The sequence below is a fragment of the Solanum tuberosum genome, unplaced genomic scaffold (assembly GCF_000226075.1).
Source record: "Solanum tuberosum cultivar DM 1-3 516 R44 unplaced genomic scaffold, SolTub_3.0 scf00028, whole genome shotgun sequence".
In the NCBI taxonomy this organism is placed as follows: domain Eukaryota; kingdom Viridiplantae; phylum Streptophyta; class Magnoliopsida; order Solanales; family Solanaceae; genus Solanum; species Solanum tuberosum.
The window spans coordinates 407498-423698 of NW_006238954.1; the positions used below are offsets into that span (position 1 = coordinate 407498).

Below are 16201 nucleotides of genomic sequence, written 5' to 3' on the forward strand. Positions count from 1 at the left end.
CCTTGATACTGGTTTTCATGTAAACAAGTTACACTGAAGTATTGCTTGCAAACAAGCTAATGATATTGGCTTCATGAATTCCTTATTTCAGGTTGAAGTGACTGATGCAGCTCTTCTCGCTTTAATAGAAAATTACTGTAGAGAAGCCGGTGTTCGCAATCTGCAGAAGCAAATTGAAAAGATTTATCGCAAGGTTCTGTTATCTGTACTCTTTTGTTTAAAACATCTTAGTTGCATTGTCTGAATTTGATGCATAGTGAACTTTTGAAGAAAAGTGGATGATTATTTAATGTAATGCAACACAAACACTTGGAAATCATTTTCATGATCTGATACTTCTCAGTCCTCACATTCTATTATTGTTTTTCCAGATAGCTCTAAAGCTTGTTAGGAAGGATGGCAAGATTGAGCCCCAGAATGCAGGGGTAAATGAGGTAAAAGCAGAATCTGTCCATATATCAGACGAAATCAAGTCTAAGGAAGAAACTCAGGCTGGAGCTAAGTCTGTAGAGGGTACCAATGATGACAAGCCCTCTGAAAATGTTGCTGAATCTCTGGAAGCACCAGTAAACCAAATGGAGAAGCCTACTGATGAAGATACTCATTTACAGGTAAATGGAAAATATTAAAAGGCATTATTTAATGCTCTAATTGTTGTACTACAGGTGATTCTTGCCAGTTGCAATTATGCATGCTACAATGTATTTGACTGCTTTCATCTATGCTTAAGGTATAAATAGGTTAGTTTTGTATGCACAGAAAACGTGTCTTTTATACCTTGTCTTATTGTGTCATGTTTGATTAAATGTTGGTTAATAGATGCAATGTAAGAGGTCACTTATCTGACAATTATATAAGACCAAACCAGCAAGGAAAGCATTTGGTATTCATTTGTACGACTACTTCTGACTTGTAACTTAAAAAGGTATCTATGCATGATTTGCATTTAGGGGGTGTTTGGATTGGCTTATTTCAAGTAGTTTTTGGCTTTAGAAGCTCCTTTTTGTTTTTGGAGGTGTTTGGGAAAGACAAATAGTGTTTTAAGCACCTACTTTTAGGTAAAAAAAGTACAAAAATAAGTTATAAGGCAAAAGTTTCGTATGACCAACTTATGGCTTATAAGCTACTTAAAAAAAGCCAGTCCAAACACCCTCTTAATAGCATACACTGTAATCAGATTAGTGGTTTAAAAGCAAATTCTTTGGGGATGGAGAGGTTACTTCAATCTGACTAATTATATTTGATAGTCAAATTCATTTTAGTAAGTTGGGCCAAAATGTTTGGATATCTTTGCTTAAAGTTGTTTGTTTCAATATAAAATAGGCCGCGCACACACATACTTTGTTGTGTTTGATGTTACATTTCCCCTCATATTTGTCTGTGCTGAGAAAATTTTCTAGAATTCTGCAAATTAAGCTGCTAGTGAATAACGTCTTTTTTTTTTTCTTATGTTGCATGATTTATACTTGGGGTTTACATAATCTATGCTTTCAATTATTTAATGATCATTGTATTTGTGCAACTGACTTTTGGTTACGGTGGTTGTGATCTTAACTGGAAACTCAGGAAGTTGAGGAAGTTACAGAAAGTGAAGCAAGTAAAACAATAGAAAAAGTGGTTGTGGACTCACCAAACCTAGCTGATTATGTTGGCAAACCTATTTTCCATGCTGAGCGCATATATGATCAGACCCCAGTTGGAGTTGTGATGGGTCTTGCTTGGACTTCAATGGGTGGCTCAACACTCTATATAGAAACGTCTTTGGTGGAGCAAGGAGAAGGAAAAGGGGCTCTCAATGTAACAGGACAACTAGGTGACGTTATGAAAGAAAGTGCCCAAATTGCCCATACGGTTTCCAGGATCATTTTGCAGGAGAAGGAGCCTGATAACCACTTCTTTGCAAATAGTAAGCTTCATCTTCATGTTCCTGCGGGTTCTACCCCTAAGGATGGCCCTAGTGCTGGTTGTACTATGATAACATCCTTGTTGTCTCTTGCCATGAAAAAGCCTGTTAAACCTTACCTGGCAATGACCGGGGAAGTCACGCTAACTGGAAAAATTCTTCCCATCGGCGGGGTATGTTAACAATTCTTACTCTTTCTATTTTTCATTGATTTTTGTCTTTTATGGTCTTTTTGCTTGATTATTTTCCCGTGTCTATATGTTTAACATGCATGTGTGTGTAATACACACAAGAGTGGTCTTTTCATTTTGACCATCATTAAGAGGATTCATGAGAGTTGGGTACATCTTATGAAGTGCGCTGGATTTACAAAAACTTTACCTTTTTGGTTCAATATTAGGTCAAGGAGAAAACCATAGCAGCACGGCGAAGTGATGTGAAAACTATAATATTCCCTTCAGCTAATCGAAGAGATTTTGACGAGCTTGCTCCTAATGTCAAGGAAGGCCTTGATGTACACTTTGTGGATGAGTACAAGCAAATATATGATTTGGCATTTTGACAGCTATAGTATAGAATATTTAAGTTGCTCTTGGAGATGAATTGTCCAGCAGTAGGCTGAGTTCGCCATCTCATTCATTCTGGTCCTTATTCCCGGAGATGTAGTTTTGTTTTGCTCCTTGTCACAACAAGCAACTTTGATTTTTTTCACACACCATCGTATCACATAATTCATATATCTCAAGGAGATAAATTTTACCTTTTGCCAAGAATAAAGGTAAGATTTGACGGAAGTCTCTAATTTATTAGACTCCACCCACTGTTAAAGTTTCTTGAATAAAGATTTATGACCTCTTGGCATCTTACAGGCAAAGATACAAAAAAAGGGAAGAGACAGAGAACACAAGAGAAACCTTTTCTCAGGTTTTGTTGACGTTGGGCAGTTGTTCTTTATGTTAGCTGTCTAATCAGCGACCAGTGTGCAACCATGACACTGATGATTTCATCAATTAATTATCATCTGTTGTACTCATGCTCAAATTTGTTAATCTTATATCTATCTATCTATCTATCTATCTATCCTATATAAAAAGCATAAAGGTCCACAGAAATCTTGTTTGAACTTTTTGCCATTCATTAAAAGACTTTGCTTTAGACAATAATCTTTTCACCATTTTCCTCAAATTATTATTTAATTTTATTTGGTTAATGTAATTTAATATTCCTTCCATATTTTAAGGATTAGTATTCCTGATATAAGGATTAGAATTTGTTTAGTTGTAGAATTAATGTTTTCCTTTCATATTGGTGTAGAATGCTGGGTATCCAAATATTATGGATACTAAAAATTCATACTTTCAGTAAGTTCGTATGAGTTACATTATTGTGATACATAATTAAGTAGTTTAATAAAGAAAGGATTAGTATAAAGAGAAAAGTACATAATTACTCCATTAAAGTAAGGTCTTTTTTTTTTAAAAAAAAAAGATACTCAAACTTTGCGGGGTCCTAATACACCCCTAGTCTAGTTTAACGTGAAATTATTGAACCCTTTTTCAACATTTAATACAGAGAATGTATATCACTCACCTTAAGAGCGTGAAAATGAAAAAAATATAAGATTAAACTATTTTTTTGCAATATTCTTTATTAAATAATATATGGATAATCTTTTATTTTACAGTTAATTTTTTCTTGTTCTCCTTCCTAAGCTTCACCACTGAAGGATATGGCAATGGCTTCAAGTTTTTTTTTTCTTTTTTTCTCTCCTGTTTTGCATTTGGATTGAATTTTGACGGAGACATTCAGTTGTCACTGAATAACACAATCTCAGTTCATCAAAGAAAACACCTTTTTTGTTCTGTCACTGGTAAAAATTTCATTGACAATTAGTAAATTTCCTTTGCAATAGAGATGACAAATTTGTTGTTTCATCCTCAGATTTCTTCTCCTCCTTCTTGGTCGGCGTGGGTGAGAAGCGCTAGAAAGATGATGGCAACGTTGAAGAGAAAGATAATGGAGACGTCGAAGAAAGAACGATTTCAAGTGACCTCGAATCAATTACGGAATTGAAATTATGTTAAGACCAAGTAAAAATTATCTCATCTAAGCCTGAAGAGAGAGTTTCCGTTTTTTTCAAATACAACCTAGAATTGATGAAGACAAGGAAAATAAAGAATTAAAACTAAGAAAATAAGGAAAAAAATATAAACAAAAATAAAGATTAGGAAATTAGGTAAAAATTGACACGTGGCAAGCAGTAATAGGTGCGTGTTTGCACCTTCTTTCTTATAATTGACTAAAAATGAGATATTTATATATATTACTTTAAATTGTTCAGTGGGGTACTAGGAACCTTATAAAGTTTAAGTGTCTTTTTTAAAAAAGTATCCTAGTTGAATGAGATAATTATGTATTTTCTCTAGTCCCCATTAAATTAGTACCTATTTTTTCTAAACGACACATAAACTTTGTGGGGTCCTATGACCCCCTGAATAATTTTAAAATAATACTATTGCCTCATTTTTTATCTGCCCCATTTTTAAGAAAGGAAGTGATGTCACGCACTAATCCTTGATTTTCACGTGTTAAAATACCATAAATTTAAAAAATAAAAAGAGAAAAAGACTAACTTTTTATAAAAGAAAAAAAATAATCCAAAATCCTCCCCTCCCCACTGCTTCTTCCCTTTCTCTAATCCTCTCCAACACAAAAAGAAAAAGAAAAGGAAAAGTGACAGATGCTTAAACAAGATGGATATTGTTACGAAATCTAATTTGTGATTATTTCAAACTCACATCAATTAATACTGTTTTGGGTGGGACCATAGAATGGAGGAAAAATGACATTTTTTATCGTCGGAAAAATATTTTTTCACCGGATAAAATGGTGACTAGCAGTCCTCACCATTTGTTCTCTGACTTTTATTATCTTTTCATCATCTTTATTAAAAAAATTAAACACCAACGATGAATTCTATTACCAATGCAGTCCACAAGCATATCTTTATCGTTGATAAATACATTTTCACCCGAAAAAATGGTGGTCAAGAGTAACCATCTCCCTCTTTGTGTTTTCTTATTATTTTTATTACCTTCTAATCATTCCTATTATAAAAAAATCAAAAACGACAATGAAAATAACTATCAATGTCGTAGAAGAAGACCGAGGAAACAAAAAATTGAAAAGAAAAGAAAATTTGAAAAACAGGAAAGGAATATAAAAATGAGAGTATAATAAAAAGAGAAGAAAATAAAAAATATCTTAGTTCATCTTTCCCACTCTCCTTGAGAGAGTGAGCTGCACTTTTGCTTCCAGATGGCCATAAATGGTATATTAATACCAATATAAAATTGTTTAGACCCCCCGCAAAGTTAAGGTATCTTCTTAAAAAGTAGGTACTAGTTTAATGGGGACTTTATGTATTTTTTTTAATGTTTAATATTTCACCTAAAGTCATTAAAAGAAATTATGAAAATCTTACCAACTTCTTCATTTTTTTAATGTAAAAGTATTTCATTATCGTCCAAGTCAAAATATAAATTGTTGTCACCCTCATACTATGAATCATTCGAAATCATGATTGTGTCAAAGTGAACATAAAAGTCTTCCACTTTTAGATATCAAGAGATTGACCTAAAAGTAAATTGTAAATCAATTCAAACAAATTCATGATTATTCAAATCAACTATAAATCGATATACTCTTAAGACACTAGAATACACATTTGAGAAGCCGTTACTATTATCCATTATGGAGGTATTAAGGTCACCTTTATTTTCATTAAGATTAACATGTTTGAATCTTAATGCATATCTAAATATTAAGATGTTGCATTAAGATCTAAATACTGCTATGCATGATTTGATCATATTTAAATATTTTCAATGATATTTTCATGAATCCATGTCATGCAAGTATTTTATGATATGAATTCATGTTATAATGATATGCATGCATTATGCTATGAAAGATTTTATAAATCAAGGATGATTTTGAATAAAGAATCAATCAGTTTTATGAAAATATGAAGCTTCCAATTGAAGTACCTCCCATTATGAATGGATGACATGATTTATATACTCCTGATTGAAGTACTTATTATGAAAGACTATCATGATTTAGATGCTTTCGATTAAAGTGACTCTTATGAATATGTTATGAAATCATGATTTTAAAAGAGTTATTCTTATGAGATTTTCATGATTGAATTGGTATTATCAAATTCTTGCCATTTCAAAGATTATGAATATGAGTATTACTATGCATGTTTTATGTTGGGAGTTTACTTAGCATCGAGTTGGACTAGTGATAATTATCCAGGTCCCAGAACTATGTGCCCCCATAGGTTATGTCCCGCTTGGACATTAGCTAGTGGATCCACATAAGCTTATGATTATGGTCCTTACCTTGACAAGTAGGATACTCTCTTTTCGGTGTGGGAGCAATACACTGAACTCCATGCTATAGATCACATGATTTATGTCGGTTAACAACATCTCCCACCAAAGAATATGACTTCCTCAAAGACTTATGTTTTGAGTATGATGATGATTTTAAAGAAGAATGCATGACCTTGTACTATGTTTTATGAAATCATATGATCAGATTTATATTATGCTTATTTGGTCATTGCATTAAAATGTTTTTAGACTTATTTTGTATAACCCAAATGGTTAGGTTTCAGTTTCCGAATGAACCATTCATATAGTGAAAAGGTAGTAATTTAGCACTTATAAGTCAGTTTATCTCACACCTTAAGGCTAAAAATATGATTTCTAAGGGTTGCATCTATCATTTAGTTTGGGTTAGGGATACGAATTCTGAATCCCCTACTCTTGAGTCATTTTCTATTGTTGATAAGTTTTCAGAAGTATTTCTTGATGATCTTCCTAGAGTTCCTCCCAAAAGGTAAATCCACTTTGGAGTTGACCTTCTTCCATGTCACGACCCAAAGTACACTTAGATGTGACATGTCGAATAAGACCAAGAGAGGCCCTAAACAAGCCACTTGACATAAACATGATGTAAAATAAATACAACAAGAGAGAATAAGCAATAAAAGTCTCATATCATATAAGGAATTTGATCATAAGTGCGGAATACAAAACGGTGCCTTCCATAGCCTTTCTAACATCATAAGAGTGGTTGAGACGTAACCCATACACCACGTAGAAGTCTGAAAAAAAAGGCAACTAAAATACTAAAATATCAAAGGTGTGGTCCTCGAAGAATGGGAACTCACTAATCCAAGTGTCAAGCTAAGCAATCCCGATCTAAGCACGTGTACGAGGAGAAGCGTCGGACCCTACATTATAAAATATTATAGGCATAAGTATGTAGTAGTACATTGAATGTACTAAGTATGGGAAGATGAATAAAACCATAGGCATGATTATATGAGAACTTTAAAAATGATATACATGATGTAACACCTCAGAAATTGGAAAGTAGAAAGGAAAGGGAAAATTCTGATTTTTGGCATTGAGACAGTGACTATGAGTCCTTTTTGCGGACCGTAGGAAGTTGAACGGTCCATAGGAAGGAGTTGTAGAGTTGGAGCTGAGTTTTTGAAATTTTAAATTTCTGAAGTTTGACCTACGAATAAACAGGACAAGCCGTAGAAATTTGGATGAGTTGTAAATGGGTTCCATAGGGGTATTCCAGACTTAGTAAACATTTTTAGTTCAAAGTGAGGTCTACGGACCATAGGAAGTTTGACGATTCGTAGAATTGTGTCGTAGGAAGTTGGCCAATTTTAGGTCCCAGTAACTCGACCTATGGTTGACCAGTATGGTCCGTAGGTATTTCTACGGCCCTTAGGTCCAAACAGTAAGCTCCTCCAACAGTTATTTCTTAAGGGTATTTGGGTATTTTCAATGCATTTGATACATATACTATGTCATTTTGACCCTAATTTTATGTCCTATAACTACCCTTCTACCCCTAAAACTACCCCAACTTTTTCATTCACTCAAATCCCCAAATCTCATCCACATTCATCTTCCCCAATTCTCTCTTCCCCCAATTCAGAATTCCTCAAATCCCATCTACATTCATCTTCCCCAATTCATAACCAAGTAAAAAATATGGGTCCATATAAATTCAATTGAAAACCATGTAATTACATCAAATCATGCATAATAAGATTGAAAATAGACAATTGAATCATAATCAATAAGATCCATGGAGATTTCCATGAAACCCTAATGAAATTGGGTGAAGTCAATTTAGGAATTTGAGATTCTTTTGGGACCCAATGGATGAAAGGAATTCATTGGTGAATTCTCACATACCTTGATAATCAAAGCCCAAAAGCAATGGATAATAAAACCTTGAAGCCCTAACTTCAACCTTGAGAGCTTGAGAGAGAATTTGGGGAAGAAGACTTGAGAGATATTTTAGAATTAAGTGAATGAGATAATAGGGTTTGATTTTGATGGGTTAAAACGGTTATAGGTGTAGTTGTAGGTCCAAAATGACATAGTTTAGGAGTTAGTTGGGTAGAAAATACCAAAAAACCCTTAATTAAAATCTGCCAGAGTGACCTATAGTTTCGACCTACGGTCCATAAGACTTTCTACGGATCGTACTTGTCAACCATAGAATTACTTATGGGGGCCTAAATATCCATTCAACTTCCATGGAATTATTTTATTGTCTGTCGACCATTCTACAGTCCATAGAACCCAAGTTCAAGCCCAAAATTTTACTAAGTCTGGATCACTTCTACAAGTACCTCCTATAACCCATATAAAGCTATACGACCCATCAAACTCTTTTGTAGACATGAGGTCTCAAACCATTTCTCGGAATAGACTCTACCTATCAGTCTTATGACCCATCAAATATCCTAGGATTTGTCTTGTTCACCCGTAGGTCAAACTTCAGAAACTTTAAATCCCCAAAATTCAACTCAAGTTCTACGAATGCCCTTCTACGACCCGTAGGACTTTCTACGATCCATAGATAGGACTCGTAGTTCATAATACCAGTGACAAAAACTAAAATTTTCCTTTCCAATTTTTGAGGTGTTACATTCCAGATATCGAGCCTATCTCTATGTCTCCTTACAAAATGACTCTAACCGAACTTAAGGAGTTGAAAGATCAGTTAAAGGACCTTTTGGATAAGGGTTTCACTAGACTGAGTATTTCTCCATATGGTGCTCCAGTTCTCTTTGTCCGTAAGAAAGATGGTTCCCTCATAATGTTTATTGGCTATCGACAATTGAAACAATTCAAAACTCAAGAATAAGTATATCATCCAAAGGATTGATAATTTATTCGATCAGCTTCAGGGTGCTAGTTTCTTCTATAATATTGACCTCAGGTCGGGTTATCATCAGCTTAAAATGAGAGAATATGACATTTCGAAGACAGACTTTAGTACTCGGTATGGTCACTATGAATTCTTAGTTATGTCTTTTGGACTAATGAATGCTCCTACAACTTTTATGGACTTGATGAACAAGATGTTCAAGAAATATTTATACATGTTCATTATTATATTCATTGATGACATCTTGATCTATTCTTGCAGTGAGAATGAGCATGCCGATCGTTTGAGGATTGTCTTGCAAGTTCTCAAAGATCGTCAGCTATTTGCTAAGTTTAACAAGTGTGAATTTTGGTTGAGGTCGGTTGCATTTCGTGCCCATTTTGTCTCCGGAGAAGGTATTCAAGTTGATCTTAAGAAGACCGAGGTAATTAAGAACTGTCCTAGACCTTATTTTCCCTCAGATATTTGGAGTTTCTTGGGTTTAACTGGATACTACATACGATTTGTGGAAGGATTTTCCTCTATTGATTTGCCTTTAACTACATTGACTTAGAAAAAGGTTAAATTTTAGTGGTATGAAGCTTGTGAGAAGAGTTTTTAAGAGTTGAAGACTAAACTTACTTTAGCCCTAGTGTTGATTTTACCAGAAGGATCCATTGATTTTGTTGTGTATTGTGATACCTCGACAACTGTTCTTGGTTGAGTTCTGATACAATATGGTAAGGTGATAGCATATGCTTCTAGGAAACTCAACATTCATGAGAAGAATAATCTGATTCATGATTTGGAGTTGGCGGCGGTGATGTTTGCCTTGAAGATATGGAAACATTATTTCTATGGTGTTCATGTGGATGTGTTTAACCAAAAGGATTTGAATCTTCAACAAATGATGTGACTTAAATTGTTTAAGTATATTATTATATGAGCATTCTTTATAATCTGGGTAAGGCAAATGTGGTAGCCGAGGCTTTTAGCAGATTGTCCATGCATAGTGTTGCTCACATTGAGGATGATACGAAGAAGTTGGTTTGTGATGTTCATATATTGTCCTATTTGGGAGTTTGTATGGTTGATTTAGAAGATAGTGGTGTTATTGTGCAAAATGGTTCAGAATCGTCTCTTGTGTCGGATGTTAAGGCAAATCAAGATAATGATCCGAATTTAATTGAATTAAAGAATTCAGTTTCAGAAAAAGCTATTGAGACTTTCTCCCAAGAGGGAAAATGTGTGCTTTGATACCAAGGTCATTTGTGTGTTCTAAATATTGATGATTTTAGGCAACAATTATTATTATAAGCTCACATTTTTCGGTATTCTATTCACCAGGAGGTCAATAAGATGTATCGTAATCTACGGGAAGTCTATTGGTGGAATGAGATGAAAAGAATATTGCGGGAATTGTGGCTAAGTGTCCAAATTACCAACAAGTAAAAGTTGAGCATCAGAAACCGAAAGGTATGACTCAAGATATTAACATTCCTACTTGGAAGTGGGAAGATTTGAATGTGGACTTTATTATGGGTTCACCTCGCACTCGTCGACAACATGATTCTATTTAGATTATTATAGATGGAATGACTAAGTCTGTGCATTTCCTTCCCATAAATATGTCGTATTCAACTGAAGATTATGCTAGGTTCTATATTAGGGAGATGGTTAAGTTGCATAGAGTGCCTTTATCCATCATTTCAGACATAGGAAACCAGTTCACTTCTCAGTTTTGGAGATCTTTTCAGAAAGGACTTGGTACTCAAGTTAAACTTAGCATAACTTTGCACCTGCAGACTGATGGTCAGGCAAAACGAACTATTCAAACTTTGGAAGATATGTTGAGAGCTTGTGTGATTGACTTTAAAGGTAATTAGGATGATCACTTGCCTTTGATTGAGTTTGCTTATAATAATAGTTATTACTCAAGTATTCAAATGGCTTCTTTTGAGGCTCTCTATGGTAGGAAGTGTAGATCTCATATTGGTTGGTTTAAAGTTGGTGAGGTCTGTTTGATAGGGCCCAAGTTAGTTCATGTGGTGATGGAGAAAGTTTGACTTATAAGGGATAGATTGAGAATGACTTAGAGTCGATAGAAATCTTATGAGAATGTGAGAAGGAGAGATATATAATTCACTGATGATGATTGGGATAATTTTTAAATCTCACCTATGAAAGGTTTGATGAGATTGGGAAAGAAAGGGAAACTCAGTCCCTGTTATATAGGCTCATATCAAATTTTGAGACGTTTCAATAATGTGGCTTATGAGTTAGATTTGCCTTCAAATTAAGCATTGGTACATCCCGTATTTCATGTTTCCTTGTTGAAGAAGTGTCTTGGTGGTCCTACTTCACTAGTGTCATCAGAGAGTGTTAGCGGGAAAAAAAGTCTCTCATATGAAGAGGTTCCAGTTGAGATATTAGACCGCAAGTCCAGAAGTTGAGAAACAAAAAAGTTGCTTCCGTGAAAGTTCTTTGGAGTAATAAGTTAGTTGAGGGTCTACTTGGGAGGTCGAAGCCAGTATGATATCCAAGTACCCCATCTCTTTCCCTTTGATTCAGTTTCAGTTTGAGGTATTAGTTCCTCCTCTGTACTCTTTCAGATTCATGCGTTTAAGCTATTATCATGATTCCCTATGCATCCATGTTCATGAAATCAATTTTAAATTTCATGTTTTGGCTTAGAGTCGATTACTCTTCAGTTTTATGAATTTTGTGAATGAGTAGCATTGCTATTTATTAATGATCTGATTTGAGTATTTTGATCTTGTAGTGAGGATGAAATTGAGAATAAGAGTTCTTAAATTATTTAAATTAGTTGAATTTGTGATTGAAGATTCCCAATAATAGACGGGTTGACGTCATTCTTAAGAAATCATCAAAAGTTGTATGAAATTGCCTTGTGAATCCTTTGGGGAAGTCTAAGTACCCATTGGAATTGATTTATGAATTGTTGGGTTGAATTTGGACCAATTTTGGTCATGTTGGTGACTCTGAAGTACCTGCACTTCACAATGGTTGCCCTGTATTTTGCAGGTGCAACACCGGTGAGGCAAGAAACTTCACTATTCCTCAACCTTTGACCGATGTCACTTGAAAGCCGTAGGTCTCCATTGGTAAAATGTCAGTGTGACACCTGTCTGCCCAAATAGTTGCCAGCTTTCTAAGTAAAGGTGTGATTAAACTAGCGGTTTACAATCTCACATTTGTGGAGCCGCCAATCAAACGCCAGCCTCATCTTGAACGTCAATACTGAATTCTTTTTTATACTCCTATTCTTTTTACAATTTCTTTTGCATAAAATGATTTCTTGAAAGAGGCAATCAAACTAGAAGGACTGTCAACCCTCTTCTTCCAATGGCAAAGGAAAAAATCAAAAGTAAGGGCAAGGAAAAAGCTCATCGCAATACAATCAATGAAGTAGAGCGCATTTGATTCTGAGTTGAGGAGATGAAAGATAAGTATACTCTCTACAAAGGTAACCGCACCTTCACTCCGGAGAAGAGTTTCAACATAGCTGGGCTGGGGGAGGATCCCTAATATCGTGCAACAGTTCACCGCAGAAAGTGGATTCCCCTTGCAGACACCCCGTGAGACTTCTTCCCAGAGTTTTTCATAGAATTTAATGCCTCATATCAGGCAAGGCAAGAGTCGATATGCCTTCATGGGCAATAGAAAAAATTCCAAATCTTTCTTCAGTTCTTGTGAGGGTGTGGAGGTCGACATCACACCAGAGATGATCAACTCTCTCTTTTAGGATGAAAATATAAGGAAATGGTTTGCATTTGCTGAGAAAACTGCCACCAAAAGCAGTCAACTTCAATGGGTTGCTAGCACAATTGTTGTGGGCCAGCCAACTTGGGCTACCATGAAAGGTAAAATAACTCACCTAGACTTGTAATTTGAAGCTAAACTCTGTCTAGAATTTGTATGTGTGCGACTCATGCCCTCCAAAAATGACCAAAGATTCCATAATCAATCTGCCATACTTATCACTTGTTTAATGAGAGGGTTCAATAGCAATTATGCGGAAATAGTTGTGACACAAATAGAAAGAAAGGCACGGCGAGAAACCCTCTCTATGCCCTTTCTATTTCTAATAAAATAATTGTGTGATCATGCCTATGTGAGGTACCTACACTTGGATGTTGCTTCCCCCACTATCGGGTGATTCAGGTGGATCACAAGAGAGATGTCGAGGCACCAAAGATCAAAAAGTGTAAAATAAGGATGTTAGGAGACCAATATTCTCCTTATGATACTGTGGATGCACGAACTCCCAGAGAACCGGGACATGCAATAATGAGAGAAGACACTACTTCGGGAGGACCTTCATCTCATCCATCATCCAACCAAAGTTCCTACCACACACTGATGAAAGTAACTTATTCTAATGACCACCACCTAAAAAGGCTTGCAAAATCTCTACCAGACATGCTCATGGCTGTGACGAAGAGAGTAATAACGGGCTTGGCAACAATGTAGACAACTTTCGCAAATGGGTTGATGTGGTAGAAAGGGTTGTAACTATTTTGAAAACTGACATGAGAGACTTAAAGGGGAAAGCTCTGATACATAATAGTGAAATGGCTATGTTAGCTGAGGTAATGAATGCTCTGAAAAATATTCTTGGAAAAATAGTTGCTTTGATGTAGAGTATAGTGATCACAAATGAGGAAGATAATGAGGATACAACAGAGATGCAACAAGACATGAAGGCATCCCTGAGGACAACCCACTCGCAGGGAGATAAAACAGAGTCTAGTGTGCCGTTCAAGCATCGTGATGATGACACAAGTGATGAAATTGAGGCAGGTTATAAAGAAGAAGATATTGAATGATCCAGAAAATATTTACCCCTTCTTATTTTATTAAAAAAACATTGGGGACAATGCTAACTTAAAGTATGGGGTCGTTTGAGGTTATTTGTGTGTTAATTTAGTCGTTATATGTTAATTTTTAATTTTTGTGAATATGTGACAATGATTTTACCTTTCCTTTAAGAATGTTAAATTATGCCTTGTTAGGCATGTATGAGATATATAATTTGCTTGATTGTTAGCCAGGTTGGTCTTACACGTCTATATTGTTTTACTATATGTGTTTGCTTAAAATTTGCACTTAGTGCCTTTTAGCAAGGCCTTGTTCTCTTAATGAATTAATGGCACATGATTCAAAATTAAATTCGCCTTTGTAATAGTAGTTAGTTGAATAAACTCCAAGGGTTTTCTTGATGTCACGGTTATTTTCCAAGGAGCAATTCTTTTTTCTTTTTTCTTTTATGTAATGTATTTTGTTCTTGAGTCTTTTTGTATCAATTCGGATTGGTGTTTTTTATGATAGATTGAGAGGTGACTTTCTTAAGGGAAAATACCAAATTTTAGTTTTAAGTTGAGTCTAGTGTCACACCTCTTACAAGAGGGACCACCAATTTTATTTAATTTGCAAAGGAAGTTTTAAAATGATTTCAAAAATGGGACAAGTGAATTGGAAATTAATCTCTTGTATGGTTTGTACATTTTTTATTTGGCTTTATAATTTACAAGAGGGATCTCCCTGTTATTGTACGTCAAAAGTTATTCGATTTAATTGATTTTGAGACTAGGCTAAGATTTTGTTGGATCATAATGCCTTGTGCGAAAATAATTTGATTCTTTCTTGTATGTGCATGTTGTCTAGAACTTACCCAGAATGTATTTCAAGGAGAAATCCTAAATTTGACTTGGCTTGAAAGATGAACCTATGGCCTTTTTAACCAGCCACTCTGTAATACCTCAAAAGTTGAAAAGTCGAGTTGGAAAGGAAAGTACAAAAAATTGGTTGCAATAGTGAACTACAAGTCCAACCTACGGACCGTTGAAAGTCCTACAGACCGTAGAAAGTGAGTCATATAGAACCATGTGTTGAGTCTTGGAAAAATCAGTCTCTGATGTTGGACCTACGGCTTGCCAAAACAACCCATAGGATGTTTAGCGAGTCATAGATGAGTCCCGTAGAAGGGTCCCAGACTTAGTGAAATTTTGGACTAAAAGCTAATGTCTATGGATGGGGTCTACAGACCGTAGAAATTTAGACGGTCTGTAAATGTGGGTCGTAGGAATGACCCAAGATTTTGGCCTAGTAGTTGATCCTACTATTGACCAGGACGGTTCATAGAAATTGTTACGGACGGTAAGTCAAAATCGTAAGAATAACTTTACAACTAATTTTAAGGGTATTTGGGTCTTTTTCTATGCTCCTAATACCTATACTATGTCTTATTGCCTATAAAAGAGACCTTATAACTGATTTTACTCCTAAGAATCTACCCATTCCCTTTGGTTCCCTAAAATCTCCAAGATCCTCTTAAGTTTTTCTCTCTCAAGATAAAGGAAGAAGAACCTAGGGTTTCCTAATCAAGTCTCTTTTTCACCATTTTTGTCTTTCAAGGTCAAGATACGTGGGAGTTTATCAATGAGTTCCATTCACCCATTGAGTCCAAATTTTTTCTCAAATTCTCCAATTTAATCTCAATTTACTTGATTAGGTTTTCATCCAATTCCTCATGGGTTCTAATTGTATTGATCCAATTGTTTGATTTTGATCTTATTACGATTATATTAACTCAATTACATGCTTTCCAATTTATGTCACATGAACCCATGCATTGATCATGATTTTTACTATAAAACATAGAAAACATGAATGTATAAAGAAGTTCGAATTTATGAATGGTGTTTTCATGAGACTATGCATGATTTATGAATAGAGAGGCTTTATGATTTAAGTTACTTTGAGATGAGAATCAATAAAATTATGAAAGGATTTTCTCACATATTAAGGAATCATGGTTTGGTGAAAGGTTTTCTCACTTATGCTTGATTCAAGATTTAATGAGCTACTCTATGATATTTAAGCTTGAATTAGTAACTAAATAATGATTTTCCATGGATGATGATAAGTTTATGAATATGACTATTCCGTTGGGATTTAACTTAGCACAGAGAGAATTTTGGGGTGGAGGCTCAAATAGGGTAGTCTCTACAACCT

The 16201-nt window shown here is 35.0% G+C and overlaps 2 protein-coding genes across 2 annotated transcripts in view; both read left to right on the plus strand.

Annotated features, from left to right (window-relative positions):
* Positions 1–3088, plus strand: part of LOC102590267 (lon protease homolog 1, mitochondrial-like) — a 35627-nt gene extending 32539 nt beyond the window's left edge. The window contains exons 17-21 of the mRNA XM_006341758.2: positions 92–193; positions 372–611; positions 1567–2076; positions 2304–2681; positions 2773–3088. Coding sequence (XP_006341820.1) covers positions 92–193; positions 372–611; positions 1567–2076; positions 2304–2465 — 1014 coding nt within the window. The 3' untranslated portion in view covers positions 2466–2681; positions 2773–3088. The remainder of the gene's footprint in view (positions 1–91; positions 194–371; positions 612–1566; positions 2077–2303; positions 2682–2772) is intronic.
* A 7703-nt stretch (positions 3089–10791) lies between these two features.
* LOC107059614 (uncharacterized) lies at positions 10792–14013 on the plus strand. Its single transcript, XM_015306321.1, has 3 exons — positions 10792–10980; positions 13585–13776; positions 13828–14013. The coding sequence occupies exons 1-3, from the start codon at positions 10792–10794 to the stop codon at positions 14011–14013; spliced, it is 567 nt and encodes a 188-aa protein (XP_015161807.1).
* The last annotated feature ends 2188 nt before the right edge of the window (positions 14014–16201 follow it).

Excerpts from the sequence above, each read along its gene's own strand:
- LOC107059614 (XM_015306321.1), top strand. The coding sequence starts at position 10,792 with ATGTCGTATTCAACTGAAGATTATGCTAGGTTCTATATTAGGGAGATG. Across the intron at positions 10,981-13,584 it reads ACCTGCAGACTGATGGTCAG|GCTTGCAAAATCTCTACCAG; the intron begins GCAAAACGAACT and ends CCACCTAAAAAG. Across the intron at positions 13,777-13,827 it reads AAATGGCTATGTTAGCTGAG|AGTATAGTGATCACAAATGA; the intron begins GTAATGAATGCT and ends GCTTTGATGTAG.